This window comes from Rattus rattus, chromosome 17, assembly GCF_011064425.1.
Source record: "Rattus rattus isolate New Zealand chromosome 17, Rrattus_CSIRO_v1, whole genome shotgun sequence".
NCBI lineage: Eukaryota > Metazoa > Chordata > Mammalia > Rodentia > Muridae > Rattus > Rattus rattus.
This window is the reverse complement of record NC_046170.1, coordinates 39,410,172-39,428,003: the sequence shown is the minus strand read 5'-3', so window position 1 is coordinate 39,428,003 and position 17,832 is coordinate 39,410,172. Positions and strand designations below refer to the sequence as shown.

Below are 17,832 nucleotides of genomic sequence, written 5' to 3'. Positions count from 1 at the left end.
CTTCAAAACTTCCAGTCTTTGTATCCCAGGCTGGCTGCAAACTTGCAGCAATCCCTCTGTCTAAGCCTCTTGGAGTGCTGAGATTACAAGTGTATGACACCACACTCAGCTGGCTGATGTCACAATAATAATAACAATAACAACAACAACAACAATAATAATAATAATAGTGTGGTGTTTGATTACCATGTGTGCAATGCCTCTGGAGGCCAGAAGAGGGAGTCGGATCCCCTGGAACTAGAGTTATAAGCAGGCCTGAACTGAAGTGTGGATTCACCTGTGTCCTCCGTTAGAGCAGCAAGTGTTCTTTTCCACTCTGCCACCTCTCCAGCCTCTGGTGTCATTTTTCCAGCTACAATTTCAGACAGCAGTTTCTGTTACTGGGGGGGACTGGGAGGAGTCCCCCTGCGCCACTCGGACGGTGGAGTTCGCAGAAAGAGGCTTCCCGACAGTGGGGACGTCGCTGCTGAGAATTCTGGAGCTTTCGTGTACCCCGCCTCCGTTGTGTGTCTCCAGCACCAGAAAAGACCTAGTAGGGCTGACAGCAAGCTATCCCACTCCTGGGGACAAGATTGGCCGACATCTGCTTCTGTGTGTCAAGTGCTCTTTTGGCCAGTGCAATGGACGTCAAGAGGTAAGGAAGTTAGATTTTCCACCCTATTTCTGGAGGTCTAGCCCCAGCTCAGGCCTTGCGTTCACAGTTCCCTTGCTCCCGGCATCCCTACTCTGCTCCCAGCTCCCGTGCGGAAGCCCCCTTCTATCAGTTCCTCGCATTTAATCCCGGTGATCCATTGTCAGCCTCTCAGCAGCTTCCCAGCAGCTCCTCAAGCCCCAGGCACCACCTTTGCAGAACCTGAGCCGCTGTCAGTCATCCCCAGGAGTTCCGCGGTTCAGACTCCAGTTCTCCGATTCCAGGCTCCGCCCACTCCCTGTGAACTACAATGCCACTGGTTAAACCCTGCTTGGGGCTCCACCTCTAAATGGTCCTTCTCCAATTGGTGTTCATGACCGTCCGTCAGCGCTGTTGCTAGGGAATGGGCTGGGCGACCCGGGCAACCTTGCTGCCTTTTACGTACCGGAAGGAGCTCGGTCCCTGTAGGCCCAGGCTGGTGAGCTGGAGGGAGAATGCTGCGGGCGAGGCTGGGTATAGCTCAAGAAAGGAAGGGAGGAAGGCCTTCGGGGTGGCCTGAGCAGCCCCCAAGGAGTCTTCCTACAGTTAAGGCTACTGTCAGAGAAGCAGAGAGTGGCTGGGAAGGGTGAAGCTGGCCTCTGAAGGGTCCGTGGGTCTGCCTTGTTTTCCAAGACAAACCCAGCAGGGTTCCTTCAGAGGCGAGCTCAAAACCAAGTTTGGGGGAGGCAAGGAAGGTGCCCTTGGCCTGCACTCCTGCGGTGGGCTGGGATAGGTGGAGGGAGGGCAGCAGCAGGGGCCCCAGTAGGCTCCAGGATACAAAACATGGGTTTGGTGTGACTGTTTAGATGGGGCGGGCACCTTTGACCTCAGGAACCAGAGTGTCACGATCTCTTGGAGGCCCCATGGAAAGAGCCTGAGTCACACTCCAGCCTGCCACCAGGAGCTTGGGGCTGCAAAGAGCTGGCTCTCCCGTTCTTGACAAACGCTGGGAGCTCTTTCTATTCTGTGTCTGTCTTTGGTTTCCGGGAAGCAGGACCAGGTGACCTGGAGAGCTTCCTTCAGTCTGATTGGCCTGATGCTAACCGGCTCACCCAAGCTTATTAAAGCATTTGGACAAACTCCTTTTAAGGCCGTGGGGGTAGTGATTTGGTGACAGGATTTCACAGTTGGGGAGAGGCTGGGCTCTTCTGGGAGTGGATCACCTGGTTGGGGGAGGAAGTAGGGCATGATTAGCTATCAGGGGTGGTGGAGTATGGATTGCTGAGACTGGAATGTTCAGGAAGCACTCAGGTGGGTTTAGGAGACTTAGATCTGGTCGGGCAAAGGCTTGCCCTTGATTGTACCCAGGTGGGAAAGCAGCTGGAAAAGGTGCTCCGTGAGATTGCAACGTCCAGATTGCCACTGCAGAGCTGAGGCTCTGTGTGGAGAATGGCCAGGGCTGTGGGTGACCTTTAAAGGGTCTCTCCTGTTTGGTCCTTGGCCTCTGTCCAGTGGATGTGAGCAGCGACACTTCCCACCCCCCTTTCTGATAAGAAAAATGGCTCTGATCCTTGGCAAATGTCTCTTTTGGGTCACAAGGCTGATACTCCCTGCTACAAGTGACCTTACAGTAACTGAGAGGTGTCTTCATCTAAGAAGCTGCCAGGAGATAGCTACCCCAAGGTGTCCCCATGGAGGTCCTGTACACCAGACAGAACCTGCCTCTGACACACCAAAGACCTTTCTCCAGGAAGCTGACAGATTTTTGGCTGCATTACACAGCTTGCAGCCTGGAGGGAGAGCATGAGACCTGAGAATCATTCTTTTCTTTTCTTTCCTTTCTTTCTCTCTCTCTCTCTTTCTCTCTTTCTTTCTAAAGATTTATTTATTATATATAAGTACACTGTAGTTGTCTTCAGACACAAAGAGAGCATCAGATCTCATTAACAGATGGTTATGATTTGAACTCAGGACCTCTGGAAGAGCAGTCAGTGCTCCTAACCACTGAGCCATCTCTCCAGCCCCCCAAGAATCATTCTCAAGGTCTCTCTCCTCAGTCCTCCCTGAGCTGTGGGTTCCAAACCTGCCCTTTCCCCCCCTCTGCCTTCCCCACGGAGCATCTGTGCTCTGGCTCTGTCCTGGCATCTGGTCCTGTCCTGTGCTGTCCCTAGCTTGTTTTCCGTTCAAGGCTTGGTGTTTAGCAATGACTTTCTCAGTAACCACCCCGCACCCCCGCCCACTGCTTAGTACTAGTAGGCCGTGGGTTATGCAGCTGATCTCGCTGTGCAAGGGCAGGTGGTGCACAGTGGGGCAAGTAGTGCTGACCATGGGATTCTCGTGGGGTCAGGGTGGGCTTGAGCCTTGGGGGCTTCTTAGGGCCTGGTCGAGAATTAGCACTAGGGAACCCACAACATGGAAGGAGAGGGTAACATCTACCTTTTCTGTCACTGTGACCAAACACCTGACAAAAGCTATTTAAGAGGGTAAAGATTAATTTAGGCTCACAGTTTGAGGAAACAGCCTCTCCCAGAGGGGATAAGATGGAGGCAGGAGCGTGAGGCAGTTGCTCATGTGGCACCCACAGTCAGGAAGGTGGGAGAGTTGAACACTGGTGCTTAGCTGGCTTTCTCCCTTTCATTCAGTCCAGGCCCCAAGCCTAGGGAATGGTGCCGCCCATAGTAGGGGGGGGGTGTCTTCCTATGTCAATCAACCTAATCTCAAAAATCTTTCACAGACCCACCCAGAACTGTGTCTCCTGAGCAAACCACCTCCTGAGAGGCTGCCAGGGAACACCACACATCAGTATACATGTCCTGTTACCTTGGGCCAAGGCACAGGAGGGTGGTCTTGGAGCAGAGTCCCTTTTCGTGGCCTTCAGATTGGAGTCAGGCCTGGCCTGAGGGGAGGGCTGTAGGTTCAGGTGTTGGAGATCCCCATAGGGGGACAGGGAAGAATAAGGAGAGAAAAGGGTTCACTCTGGGGTGGGAACTACCAGGGAGGTCCTCAGAAGATGAGAAGGAACCAGCTTGTGGCACTTGGCAGAGTCTCCTTAGAGTCGGGACCTCAGCAGCACCAAGCTCGTGGTCCTGAGGGAGGGCAGGATGGCACAAGGTCTGTGCAGTCTCAGAGGTGAGGTAGGGGAGGGGGCTTTCCAGAAAAAGTTGTGAATGCCAAACAGTTGGGAACAAGAGATGGAGAAGGATAGTGAGGAAGGAAGCCTCCCTGAAAAGGTATGTCTCACATCTCATAGGTCCTGGGAGCTTGCTGGGGTAGGAGCAGCCACCAGCAGCCCTTGAGCCAACGTCCCTGACAGGAGTCCGCAAACCATTCCCTTAATAGACTTCTTACGTGAGGCACAACGGTCAGAATCCCTCAGGCCTTCGGATACCTGCTTGCTTCTAGATTGATTGATTGAGACAGGGAAGACCTTACCATGTAGCACAGGCTGGGTCTTGAACTCACAGCCTCCCAGGTGCCTGGATTATAGATGTCACCACCAGGGCAGGGTGAAGGGTAGGGATGCTTCTAGGAGGGGAAGAGTAGGATGCTTTGAGGCTTAAAGCCCAGCCTGAGGGTGAAATATCACATGCCTGGGGGTATTATCACAGGTCTGTCATCTGCAGGAGGGTGCAGGGAGAAACAAAGGTTTTCGTGATTTGGTAAATCACATACCTTTTAGAAAGGGAAAAGTAAAACTTGAGGCCTCTTGTAGGCACACTCTTGTAGCCACAGGTGATGCCCTGGAAAGGTCCTGGGTTCCCCCAGATGTGCTCTGCCTTGGGCCCTCAGTGAGTTGAGTATGTCAGCCGATAGCCGCCCTGTACTGTGGCAGGCGGCAGGCTCTCCTGAGGCACACAGACAGTCTGCAGCAGTGGCATCATTAACCCCACACCCCCAGCCTTGTGCAGGGCAAGGGCAGCCTGCAGAGATGAGAGCAGGCACCATGTACGTACCCATACAAGGTACCATGTATGTACCCATGTACAAGACCCAGTATCTGTGTCTTCCCATCCCATGGCTGCCAACCCCTCTTCCTAATTATACACTAGCTCTTCTGCACCCACTTGCTTCTTGGATGGAAATTAAGATACCAAGTCACTGCATCATCCCCTCCTGTGGAGTCCTCCCCACACCCCAGTCTGCATCTCTGACCCCAGGCCTGGTGCTACACTGACATTTTCCATTGTAATTGTCCCACACTGTTCCTGGTGGTCAGATAGTTTCAGTGTAGTGTAGAATCAGTGCTCCCCCCACCCCAAACACTGTGCTTCCAAGCCTGGGTGATCAGCATAGCTGTCACCCTGGACACTGGAAGTCTGCCCTTCTAGCTGCTTTAAAGCACCCTCATTATTTATCATACCTCTCCCAGCAGCCCCTCCCACCTTTCCCTAAGCAGCTGCAACATTGTATCTGGTGATGCAATACCTGGAATCAGTGGCTGTTTAAAACTCAGCTGGGGCCACCGATAAGTCCCAGACGCTAAGTTCCAGACGGCTGAGCAGCTGCTTAGGGTTGCAGTCCCTGGGGGTCTGCTCAGTGTAACCACACAGGCTGTGTCCCTGGAGGGATGGGGTTGAGCTGTGCTGCTGTCTGTCTGCTTTTAAGGTGAGGCCAGCCCGGTGTTCCTGTCTGTGGAGTGCAGTCTAGAGCTGCCGCTGAGAATCTTTAAAGCAGTTAGATTGAATGTTGTGTGCATGGGGTGCTGAGTGAGCCCCATTTCCAGCCAGCCCCTGTGATCAGTGCTTCAATAAGCCTTCTGGAGGGACGTGTCTTCAGGGAAAACTTGGTAGCATGGAAGCCTGTCAAGATACCCTGAAAAACAGCAAAGCACAAAGGTTGCCAAAGAGACTCTGGTGGGAAGGTAAATTGGAGAACAAGATGGCAGCTCCTTAAGATATCAAAGTTCTCCTGTCCCATGTCTGAGGCTTGAAGCCTGTGACCTAAAAAGAGGGGTTCAAGCACACGGAATTGCAGCAGCACTATCTGTAACAGTCCCACAGTGGAAACAGCTTGGATGCCTGTCAGTTAGTGATGGGTGAACAAAATGTGGTATGTCCATACAACGGCATATTATACAGCCATGAAAAAGAGTACCGAAACTTAACTATGTAGCTCAGACTGGCCTCAAGCTCACAGCCACCACCACCCCTGCTTCAGTCTCCCAAATGGTAGGATTATGGGTTGTGCCACCACACCAACACCAAGGAGTGTGTTTATAGAAGGAATCCAGGATGCTTCAGTTGACTGAGGGGACTTCATACTTCATGTGTACCTGCTGTTAATTTCCACCCCAGCAGATTAAAATTTCCATCAAAAGTATTTTAGCTGCATTTTGCAGTGAGCTGTCCGCCCCTGACCATGGGCCCTCAATACTGCTGTGACTCTCATGTTGTGGCTTTTCTCTTTCTTTCCTGTCTACAGAGAGTTCCGGAAAGCAGGCAAGATGGGGAATGCCAAGAGCCTGTCGGGCCAGAAGATGAGCTCAAGGTTCTTGCCCGAGGAGCAGGCTGAAGTGGATAAGCTGTTTGATGCCCTGTCATCTAGTGATGGTGGTATGGCAATGGGGACATTCTCTCTGGAGGCGCTGAAGGCAAGAGCAATCACATGGTGGCAGGAGGTGATGGTGGTGGTGGTGGATTTAGGGTCTGCAGTTGTGGCAAGCACTAAATAGCTCATTTTGGTGAAGGGCCTCTGTTTTTGGCATGGTTGGCTCCATGACTATGTCACAGCTACACTGCTCTGTCCTCATAGGGTGAAAAGTAGCTGTGAGCCATGCATAAAACAACACTCTTACCCTGTTTTTTGAGACAGAGTCTTGGTGTATTGCCAACATTGGTCTAGCCTGGAACTCACTGTATAGCCCAGGCTGGCCTTGATAAGTGGTTCTTCCCACTTAGCCCTACAAGTTGCAGGGACCATAGGTGGAAATGTATAGAGTCTTATGCGTACCAAAGGGAGGACCTGGTGCCAGGCATGGTTTCGCATGCCCGTGGTCCACACGCTCAGGAGGCTGACGAGGGAGGTCGCTGAGCGGTCAGTGCAGGGCTACATAGTGAGGCCTTGTCTCAGAAAACAGGAGGGTCAGAGGGCAGAGGAAGGGAAAGAGAGGAAGAGGGAGGGAGGGGAGGGGAGGGACAGAACTTGGAATGGAATGTGAAGGGACAGTGTTAGGGCATTTCTAACTTGACTCATGACATTGGAGATGGGGACCAGCTGCCTCCTTCAGGTGGTGGCCCAGACCACACTTGGTGTCTCTGCCGTTTGTCGCCTCTAGAACGTGGTCAGGGAATTTCACAGCGCTCCTCACTCAGCACCAGAGTCTCAGTTTAAGAAGGGGGAGCTGGCCATGTCCTCAGGGTGACTGACTGCTATGCTTCTGTGGACGGGGACACAAGCAAACATCACCTTATCTCTAGAGGATAAGGATGGATATGGAATGCAGAGCCATTCAAAAGCTCTGGTTCTCAACCCATGGGTCTCGACCCCTCTGGAGTCAGCCAACCCTTTCACAGGGGTTGCCTAAGACCACTAGAAAACACAGATGTTCACGTTACAAGTTACAATTCATAACAGTAGCAAAATCACAGTTACAAAGTAGCATCAAAAGAATCCTACTCCCAACATGAGGAACTGTATCAAAGGGGCCCAGCCTTAGGAAGGCCGAGAACCCCTGTCCTAGAGCACACAGAAGGTGTCTGATTGGGGGCTTTGGGGACCCACTACCACGTTCAGCCAACCAGTTGCTCCATAAGTTAAGGGACCCCCCTTAACTTATGTGGTATATGTGCATATGTGTGCATGTGCAGGCGTGTATGCAGGTGACTAAGGTGCAGCTGGGCACCTGGTCTTGCAGCTGGAGTAGACAGTTCAGTGAAGCCCACAGTATCAGTCGAGGTACATGGTGACCGGTTGCTATGCGGCTTGTGACTCTTTCTTGGGGGTGCAGTAGGCTTCTATGCCTTGGGATTTTGAGGAAGACCCTTTCCATATACCAGGGATGAGTCTGGCAGTAACCGCAGTAGGGACAGGCTATGGGGTGCTCTGAGCTGCTGGGAGGATCCGCATACAGAGCCCGCTCCGCAGGACACAGGTGACTTTGTGAGAAAAACTTTTTCCCACTTCTTTGTCAAATCTGATTCTCCAGCCATTCTGTTCGCAGGATGTTAAGGTCTTAAGAGTTGGCTGGTCTCATGCCCCTGCTGTAGCTCAGCGGGAGAGCACTTACCTGGCATACATGAGGCTCTGGGTTCCGTCTGCAGCACTGCAAAGGGAAATAAAGAGCGAGAAGAGTTTAGACCACAGAAGGAGTAAGAGCCATCTAATACAGAGCGGCCGATGTGGGGGCCGCACTACATCCGCACAGAACGGCCCACGGGTTCATGAACCCAGATAGGCAGTGTTGCAGCTAAAAGAATGGAGGCCCCAAGCAGAGTGGGCAGCAGAGGCAGGAAGGATGTGGAGAGACTGGGAAGTGAGGTGCAGGCAGCGACTAGACAGGAAGCCTCTGACAGCCATGATGGGCTAGAGTGCCTTTGGTTCTATTTCTTTATTTTGGTTTTCTGAGGCAGGGTTTCTCTGTGTAGCCCTGGCTGTCCTGGAACTTGCTCTGTAGACCAGGCTGGCCTTGAACTCCAAGATCTGCCTGCCTCTGCTGCTGAGTGCTGGGTTTGAAGGTGTGAGCCACCGCTGCCCAGCTGCTGCTGCTGCTGCTCCTCCTTCCTTCCTTCCTTCTCTTCTTCCTCTTCCTCCTTTCTCCTCTTCCTCCTCCTTCTCTTCCTCTTCCTCCCCTTCTTCCTCCTCTTTCTTCCTCTTCCTTCTTTCTCTTCTTCCTCCTCCTCCTTCTCTTCCTCTTCCCTTCCTCCTCTTTCTTTTCCTTCTCTTCCTCCTTTCTCCTCCTCCATCTTCTCCTCTTCCTCCTCTGTCTCCTCCATTTCCTCCTCCACCTTCTTCTCCTCTTTCTATTCTTTCTTCTCCTACACCTTCTCCTCCATCATTTTCTTATTTTCACCACTATAGATCAAACTCTGGGCCTTTCCATATGGCAGTGAGCCCTCTAACCACTGAGCCCTACTACAGACGCCAGTACACTTTGGGATCTTCTGGTTGGGGGCATCTGCGGAGCATTGGTCTTGCTCCCTGCTTATTTCCCAGTAAACCCTGCTTGATTCGCTCTCTGTTTGTCCCCAACAGAGCCACGTCAAGGAGGCTCTTCCCCCAGCCATGGTCACCAGACTCTACAACGGCATGTGGAGGGTGAAGCCGACCGACAGGGCCCACGGGAGCTGCAGTAGCGTTTCCAGGGAACAGTTCACAGTATTCCTGTCCCACCTGTTGAAAGGGAGCTGTGAGGAGAAGGGCCTTATGGTTATGAAAATGATCTCAGTTGCAGAGGGTCCTACGAAGACCAGAGATGTCCAGAAGGTAGATACTTGGTGTCCAGGGGTGGGGGAACTTGGGACAGTGGCTTAGGTAATGTTGCTGGCCAGCCTCAGGGAGCCGAGCCCACCTAACAGTTTGGTTGGTTCAGAACTCTTGAACTAGGGCTTCGACAAGCTTTCAGAAAGCTAAGTGTGTAATTAGAAAAATGAAATCCAGGCCTGGTGGTGCAGGCTGAACATCCCAGCTACTCAAGAGGGTCAAAGGCCAGTCTAGACACCTTGGTAAAACATTGGGTCAAAATTTTATAAAAAGGGGAGGAGGGCTTAGGGATGTATTCTCACATGACGAAATGTTCACATGACATCTACAAAGCCCACAGTTCGCTCCCCGGCAGCCTCTGAGGCAGGTACACTGGCCCACATCTGTAATCCCAGAACTCGTCAGCATCCTTCTCAGCTCCGTAGCAAGTTGGAGGCCAGTCTGAGCTACACGAAGTGCTTTAAAAAAAAAGAAAGAAAAGAAAAAGAATCCGTGAAAAGCTAAACAAGCACCGATGCCCACGCTGTGGTCCACTATGGTCGTTACCAAAAGATAAACATCACCATCTTCACTGTGATGTGCTGGGGCTGGGTTGGGGAGGGTTTGGCCTTAACAGTGAAGTATCTCCCAGTTCACAGAGGACCTGGTGGCCTCTGTGGTACACGTGCTGACCCACCGGCATGAGCTTCGAGGCTGGACCTGGAGGAAATCCACAGTGCCCCACGATAGTATGCAGGCCATGGTCGCCCAGCTGCTCTCAGAGATGAAGTTTCAAGGCAAGTGTGGGGCTGCGATTCACTGTCCTGTGATTCAGACCTTGGCGTGCTGGAGTGCGTCAGTCGTCACGACTCAAACCTCCCAGGGAGGCTCTGCGGTAGCATGTGCCTGCCTCCCTTGCTCTGCGATTGCTGTGGGATATCCTCGTGTACCCCAGCTATGCAGAAGCCATTGCGTCATCACGCTCCCTCTTCTGGTTTCAGTGTCTGAAATCCTTGGTCAGTTTTATAGAAATGGCCTCAGTATTTTTGTTGATTTTTAATAAGATTTCTTTTTATATGTGTATGTTGCATGTGTGTGGGAGTGTGTGCGTGCAGACGCCACCAGAAGAAGGTGTCAGATCCCCAAGAGCTGGAGTCAACAGGTGGTTGTGAGCCGCCTGACGTGGTCCTCTTCTGAAACAGCATTCGGCCTAACGCGCTGAGCCATCGCTCTAAACCATTTTACTAAAAGTAAAGCTATTTCTACAAACAGTCTGGGTGATTCTTCTCAACTGCTTTTCTAGGCCACTTTACTTCTGTTGGCATTAGACTTGATTGTGTCTTTTTATTTCCTGTGTTTATGTACAGGTATGTTTATGTGTGTGTATGTTTGTATATATGTATGTTTCTGTGTCTGCCTGTCTGTTTATGTGTATATGTGTATGTGTGTGTGCATGTATGTATCTCTGTGTGTATTGTGTGTGCATATGTGTGTACATATGTATCTCTGTGTAGTGTATATGTGTGTGTGTATGTATGTATCTCTTGTGTGTACTGTGTGTGTATGTGTGTGGTCTGTATGTATATATCTCTGTGTGTATTGTGTGTGTATATGTGTGTATGTGTGTGTATGTATGTATGTATGTTTGTGTGTGTGTATGTGTGTGGTGTGCATGTATATATCTCTGTGTGTATTGTGTGTATGTGTGTGGTGTGTATGTATGTTTGTGTGTATATGTGTATTGTGTGTGTATGCGTGTGGTTTGTATGTATATATCTCTGTGTGTATTGTGTGTGTATATGTGTGTATGTGTGTGGTGTGTATGTATGTTATGTTTGTGTGTATATGTGTGTGGTGTGTATGTTTGTGTGTATGTGTATTGTGTATTGTGTATGTGTATGTGTGTGGTGTATATGTATGTATGTATATTTGTGTGTGCGTGTGTGTGCATGTGTGTACATGTTCATGTTAAGTATCTTCTTCAGGGGCTGGGGATTTAGCTCAGTGGTAGAGCGCTTACCTAGGAAGCGCAAGGCCCTGGGTTCGGTCCCCAGCTCCGAAAAAAAGAACCAAAAAAAAAAAAAAGTATCTTCTTCAGTTGCTCACTGTCTTATTTTTTGAATCATGGTCTCCCACCATTGGATCTGGGACTTACCAGTCAGCTATGATGTCTGACCAGGGAGTCCGGGGATCCACCCATCTGCCTCCCCTCCCCAGTGCTGAGGGTAGAGAGACACAGCTGTGGGTCTGAACGCATGTCTTCAGGATTGCTTCGCAGGGACTTTACCAACTGAGCCATCCCTCAGCCCCATCTTCCTAGTTTCTTAATGTTTGGATGATTAGGTTGAGGTCGGTCTTCTTCAGGGTAGGTGTTTGTAGTTTCCCTCTAAATCATCCTTTGGCCACGAGAGGTTCCCGTGTGCGGCTCTGGTTTTCATCACTCTTGGTGTTTTAACTCATCTATTTGGTTTTCTTTTTCTGTGTGTATATATGTGCACATGTGTGGGTGTCTGCAGAGTCCAGAAGAGGGTGTCAGGCCTTCTGGAGTTGGAGTTACAGGCATTTAAGACACTAATGTGGGAAATCCAACCTCACCACCAGGTAAGGCACACGCCTGTAACCCCAGCGCTCAGGAGAGAGGGGCAGGCAGATCTTTGAGTTCGGGGCCAGCCTGGTCTATAGAGTGAGTTCTAGGACAACCAAGGCTACACAGAAAAACCCTGTCTTCAAAACCACCACCAACAAAAAAAGATCAGCATAACTGAGTTTACAGTTGGTCTCCCAGGGAAACAGTGTAAGTAGAGTCTTTGTCTCTTTCTGTGAGTCTAACCATAATATGTTCCTCCTGCCTCCATAGCTCGCATCATCTCCACTTTATACCTGGGAACCTCAACTTGAAATCCTCAGGGTGTTCCACAGGCTAACCTGTCACCCCAACTTTTTGGAGTTAGGTAGTGGGCAGCCACACTGTGAATATTTTTGGAAAGAGGTTTGGTTACCAGTTGGTGAAACCTGTCCTTGCCGGGAAGGTCAGCGGGTGCTCCAATGAGCCACATCCCGCCAGGACACAGCACAGGTCTCAAGCCATCTGTGGCCCTTGGCTGAGTGTGATCTCTGCAGACACTGGAGTTGAGGGGTTCCCAGGCTAGGTCTTCCTTGTAAAGTCCTCCCATTGTCACAGGCTTCCGAAGTGCAATTTGAGGAGAGGGAAAAACTGAGGGGTACCAAAGTCAAGCTGTTTAAATCAGTACCAGATGATGAAATAGGCCAGCCCACGAAGTTTCAAATTTTCTAGTGGTCAACGTTAAAATAGAACAAAGGTAGGCTTGGGGTATGGCTCTTAGTTGGTAGTGCCTGGCATCCACGAGGCCTTGGTTTCAAGCCCCAGCACTGCATAAATCAGTTGTGGCACAGTCTGTGACCTCAGCTCTTGGGAGGTGGAGCCAGGGAGATGAGTGTTCAAGGTCTCCCTCAGCTACATAGTGAGTTTGAGGCTAGCCTGAGCTACCTGAGACCCTTCCTCCCATAAGAACAAAACTGTACAAAGAAACGAGAGTTTTACTAACGTATTCAAAATATGCTTCTACTCTGTATAATGTGAATATTGTGTTATTTTTACGGTAAATTGTCATAGTGGGCGTTTAAAATTGGGAGCGCTCGTTAGACTTGTGACATGACCCCAGCTCAGGTGAGCCACCTCCCGGTGACTCGTGGCTTTTAGATTGGTTTTTGAAGGCTCGGACAGTGACCGTAAAGTGGCATGGTGCGCTCAGCAGTCCTGACTTTCTCTTTCCCTAGATGGCCAGAAGGTTCTGGGCCCTCAGTGCCTGGACCAGGTGTGCGACCAAGCCCTGATCGAGGAGTGGGTGTTCCATGTCCCTTGCGTGGGCGTGTTTCTGAGCGTGGTCATCCACAGGGGCCTGTGCCTCCTGGCCTCATCCTTTGACCTCTCCACGCTGGTCCCTGAGTGCCACGTGGACCGAGGGAGGCCGTCTGAGAGCATCCTGGATGTGCTGTCCGTCATCTACCTCAGCTCCCACCTGGCAGTGGAACACCGGCAGTGCTGGCGCCTGCTGTTCTCCACGCAGCTCCACGGACAGAGCTTCTCCCAGCTCTGCAGCCTCATCACGAGCCAGGGGCCCAGCCTGATCGTCCTTGAGGACAGGGATGGCTATGTCTTCGGTGGCTTTGCCTCCTGCTCCTGGGAAGTCAAGCCTCAGTTCCAAGGTAAGACTTGAAGACAGCGGCTGGTACTATGCTGGGCCGCGTTAACTGTCAACCCGGCCACAAGCTAGATCCTAGGTAGAAGGGCATCCTATGTCGCAGGTCACACTGTGACACCCTGACCCCAAGACTGTGGTATTTACTGAGAATACCTGTTTCTAGTTGTGCTGTGGCTCAGCCTTTCATACGCACCTTTAATCCCAAACAATGAAGGTAAAGTTAGTTTGTAGAAGAAGGCAGCCATGTTTAAAAGGGATGTCTAATTGAGTGGCAGACAAAGTGATGAATCAGAGAAAGATTTGACAGAATGGGATCTGCCCAACTCTGGGGAGAAGAGAGAGGAAAGGAAAGCTACTTAAGGGAGAGAAGGTGAGAAGGAGGAGGTAGTTTAGCCAAGAGAGATTTACAGAGACAGGTTGAAGAGAGAAAAAGCTAGAGTGAGGACAGAGCCAGGGAATGAGAAGGAGCTAGAAGATTAGAACAGATTGACAGAGTTAGTTGGATGGAGGGTCGACAGAGCAAATGTTCAGGAGAGGCAGAGAGAGAGAGAGAGAGAGAGAGAGAGAGAGAGAGAGAGAGAGAGAGAGAGAGAGAGAGAAAAAGAAAGAGAGAGAAACCAGATTGAATCAGTCAGTATGGAGAAGAGTTTGAGTCAGAACAGCTGAGTTGAATTACCCAGTCAGAGCTCAGAAAGAGCTAGAAAGGGTGAGCTTGTTCAGCAGCAGGTCTCAGTGGCTGAAAACTTTCTAGGCCTAGACTATATTGTACGGAGGCTGGAAGCTTCCAGCACTAGGCCTAGGTTAGCAGACTGAGGGAGTTAAGCCTTGGACACTACAATTACATCAGGAGAATAAAGATACTTTAACAGTCTTAGGCATTGTCTAGAGTAGGCTGTTAACTGATGTGGGAAGACCCCGTCTCTTTTTTTTTTTTTTTTTTTTTTCTTTTTTTTTGAGCTGGGGACCAACCCAGGGCCTTGCGCTTCCTAGGCAAGTGCTCTACCACTGAGCTAAATCCCCAACCCAGACCCCGTCTCTTGTCAGTGGCGCCATTTTTGTGAAGAAAGCTATCTGAGAACAAGTGAACGTGTTGTGGGGGAGGTCCCTCTCTGCCACCACTGTGGTTATGGTGTGCCTGGCTGCTTCTGTTCTTGCCTCGGTTTCCCTAAAATGATAAGTTGTAATCTGGCATTATGAGCCAAACCACCCTCGGTCCTAGGCTGCTTGTTGTCCGGATCTTATCAAAGCAACAGACATGGAGCCAGAACACTGATTTTTGTGGCTGTGATAACTACCTGACAAGAGGCTGTGTCCTGGCTCACGGTTTTGAGGGGAACAGTTATTCTTTGAGGCCAAGCCGTGGTGGTGGGAGCAGGTGACAGCCATGGTGGTGGGAGCAGGTGACAGCTGTGGTGGTGGGATCAGGTGACAGCTGTGGTGGGAGCAGGTGACAGCCATGGTGGTGGGAGCAGGTGACAGCCATGGTGGTGGGAGCAGGCGACAGTTGTGGTGGTGGGAGCAGGTGACATGGTGGTTGGGAGCAGGTGACAATCATGGTGATGGGAGCAGGTGACAGTTGACTGCCTACATCTTGGTGGCTTTAGAAGCATTGAAGCAGGGCTAGAGAGACGGCACAGAGCTTAGAACGTTGGCTGCTCTTGCAGAGGAGCGTGGCCCTTACATGGTGGCTCACAACTGTTGTAACTCCAGTTCTAGGGGATCTGATGCCCTCTTCTGGCCTCTGGGGGCACTAGGTACACATGTGATACATACAAGGCAAAGCACACATGTGCGCACATTTCTGTAGGGGCAGGGCAGAGGTGGCCCTGGGCTGTAACCTCTAAGACCAATCTCTCCTGCGAAGCTCTTCTTCCTCCACTGCCTAAAGGTTCCATACGCTCCCTGATCAGCTCATGTGTGAGCCTGTAGGGACATTTCACACTCACATCCTAGCAGGAGTCTAAAACCTGAGGGGTTGAAGAAGTGTGGCGAGGGTTGGTGAGATGGTCACTGCCTGGGCACAACCTGTGGCTTCCATACATGTTTGCACACACATGTGCACTCTGGACCACTTTCGAGCACACACGTGCGCACACATATACGTACATGCACATGCATATGCACGCACACACATGCACACATGCATACACGCACACACACATGCAGGGCATGCACATGCATGCACATACGCACACATACACTCACATGTACACACACACACACACACACACACACACACACACACACACACGGTTCCTGACCATCCAGTGGTTTCTCAACGTCAGTAGGAGTACCATGCTCTTGTCTGGCATCACAGACCCAATCTTTGGCTCTGGGGTTGGGTTAACCCTGCTTCCAGGGGACAACACAGATGTCACTATGAACACGCGTTCCGTCTCCCTACTTTGTTGGCTGTGGAAGCTCTGTGTGTGACCAGGTCAGCTGTACCTTCTTCTCACTGCCCTCACAGGAGCTGTTTCCAGGTTCCTCCATGGGTGGCAGGCTGTTTCCTGTGCCCACAGACGGCCAGCTCTCACCCAAGGTGCCAGCACTGGTGTCTCGTGTTACAGTGTATCTCAGTGCTTCCTTATCTTCCCTCCGCATATACTGTTCTGGAGCCTGGGGTAGGGTGGGGGGCATGGGCAGGTGGCATTGCCATCCCACGGAGAGCTTCCGGTCAGGCTGGTGGCCATAGGCCTTGGACAGAAAAGAATGGTTTGTCCAGGGTGATTGCATCTATGCACCATTTGCTGTGTTGTCCTAGGAAGGGGTTGCCCTGCATCCCACTAGACAGCCCAGGGCAGGCTGTACCTCACTGTGGCTGCACAGGCTCCCCTCAAGGGTTAAATTAAATTAAGAAGAAAGAACCCCACTTCCTCCAGAGCCTTTGTGCTGACCTCCAGCAGAGCCGTGGGTGTGGGGGCAGGCTTGACCCTGGCGAGGAGGTGCTCCCAGACCTCACTTGCTCTGAGATGCGAGCCTAAAATTCCAGCAGAGGGCAGCCATGCCTGGCCGAGGAGTCGCCAGCTCAGAGTCGTGAGCCAGAGGCACTTGGTGGGGTTTTCTTTTCCTTGCTGCTGGGGATCCCACACCAGGTTCGCACGTGCTGGCGTGTTAGACCATGTTCTCTCACTGTGCCCCAGCTCGGGCTTTGTCTCTGATGTGTCGACGTCCCCAGGCTTTGGACTGAGCAGCCAGGACTTTGAGTCTTGGCTCTGGCCTGGGGCCTGTTCTCTGGCGTCCCTTCCCTGTGCGGTGACCAGCCATGACACAGGCCCGTGTTTGCCATAGATAGAGGGAGCTTTGCTGTGCTGTGGTGATGGCTCCAGCAGGCTCAGAAGAGCACGCAAGGGCTCTTGGGAGTGACCCCAATGTGGCCTCCTCAGCCCAGGCTGTGGTCCCGTCCTTTGGCCTGGTGTCATGGGGCCCAGTAGTCCCTGAATACACTGGACCTCGAGAAATGCCGCTTGACTTTTCCATCCGAACGCAGAAGTCAGGCGAATGGAGGACCTTGTCCAAGCCTGGGCTTTGACCAGACTCCTCCAACCCCAGTACTCCCTCCTTCCTTCCCACCCCTTAGATTTCCTTTTGTTTCTTTCTTTCTTTTTGAGACAGTATGTAGCCATGGCTCTTTTGGAATTCATATGTAGACCAGGCAGAGCTCAAAGAGAGATTCTGAATGCTAGGATGAAATGTGACACGTTACCCATCCTGCCTGAATGCTCGCTCTCTCTCCTCCCCCTCCTCCCCCTCCCCTCCCTTCCCCTCCCCCTTTTCCTCTCCCTCCCCTCCCTTCCCCCTCCCCTCTCTCCCTGTCCCTTCCTTCCTCTCCACCTCCTCTCCCCTTCCCTTTCCTCCTCTCCCCTTCCCTTTCCCTCCCTCCTTCCCTCTCCTTCCCCTTCCCCTCCCTCTCTTTCTTCTTTCCTTTCCTTCTTTCCTCCATCTTTCTCCCTCTTAAGAGGGGGTCATGCTATAGCTCAGGTTGATTTGGAACTCAGTAGCCCAGGCTAGCCTCAGACTCCAGGCAATCCCCCTGTCTCGGCTGCTCCTGTATTAGGACTATAGGAGTGCACTACCACACCTGACTCAGTGGCACCCTTTTTACATTCCCGTGTACCCACCACCCCTGCATCCTGGGCTGATGGCAGACAGTGCTCTGTCTGTTCCCATCCTAGAGGCCCTGGAGGTGTGCTGTCTCCCACACGGTGTGCTCTTTATGTGGGGGGCAGCCCCGCACCACATCGCGCACTGGCTTGTGCAGGCTGTCCACACCTCTGTGGTGACTACCTGCACACGCTAATGTTCCTGGCTGGTCCATGCTGACACTGGGAAATGGTGGCAGGGCTCTGGTCTCAGCTCCTGTGGCCAGGTCTGAAGATGGACAGGTTGTCTCTCCCCCCGTCACCGGATCCTCGGGCCCTCACCTTCTCCATCTGGGTTCCTAGACATCCGTAAGGCTTGTCTTGTGCGGGGTCTGAGGCCCCCCCCCCCGATTGCTCCATCCCCTCCCTGAAGATGCACACGGTGTTTGTTGCTGGGTTCTGAGATGCAGCCTGTGGGTATCTGCAGTTCTCTGTGCCTGGTTCCGAGGCGGTGACTATT

General features: G+C 51.8%; 1 protein-coding gene across 1 annotated transcript in view; it reads left to right on the top strand.

Annotated features, from left to right (window-relative positions):
* Positions 1-356: 356 nt before the first annotated feature.
* The window catches only part of Meak7 (MTOR associated protein, eak-7 homolog), a 22,162-nt gene continuing 4,686 nt past the window's right edge, over positions 357-17,832 (top strand). The window contains exons 1-5 of the mRNA XM_032887562.1: positions 357-634; positions 6,032-6,200; positions 8,801-9,031; positions 9,660-9,804; positions 12,806-13,234. Of these exons, the coding sequence (XP_032743453.1) occupies positions 621-634; positions 6,032-6,200; positions 8,801-9,031; positions 9,660-9,804; positions 12,806-13,234 (988 nt within the window). The 5' untranslated portion in view covers positions 357-620. The remainder of the gene's footprint in view (positions 635-6,031; positions 6,201-8,800; positions 9,032-9,659; positions 9,805-12,805; positions 13,235-17,832) is intronic.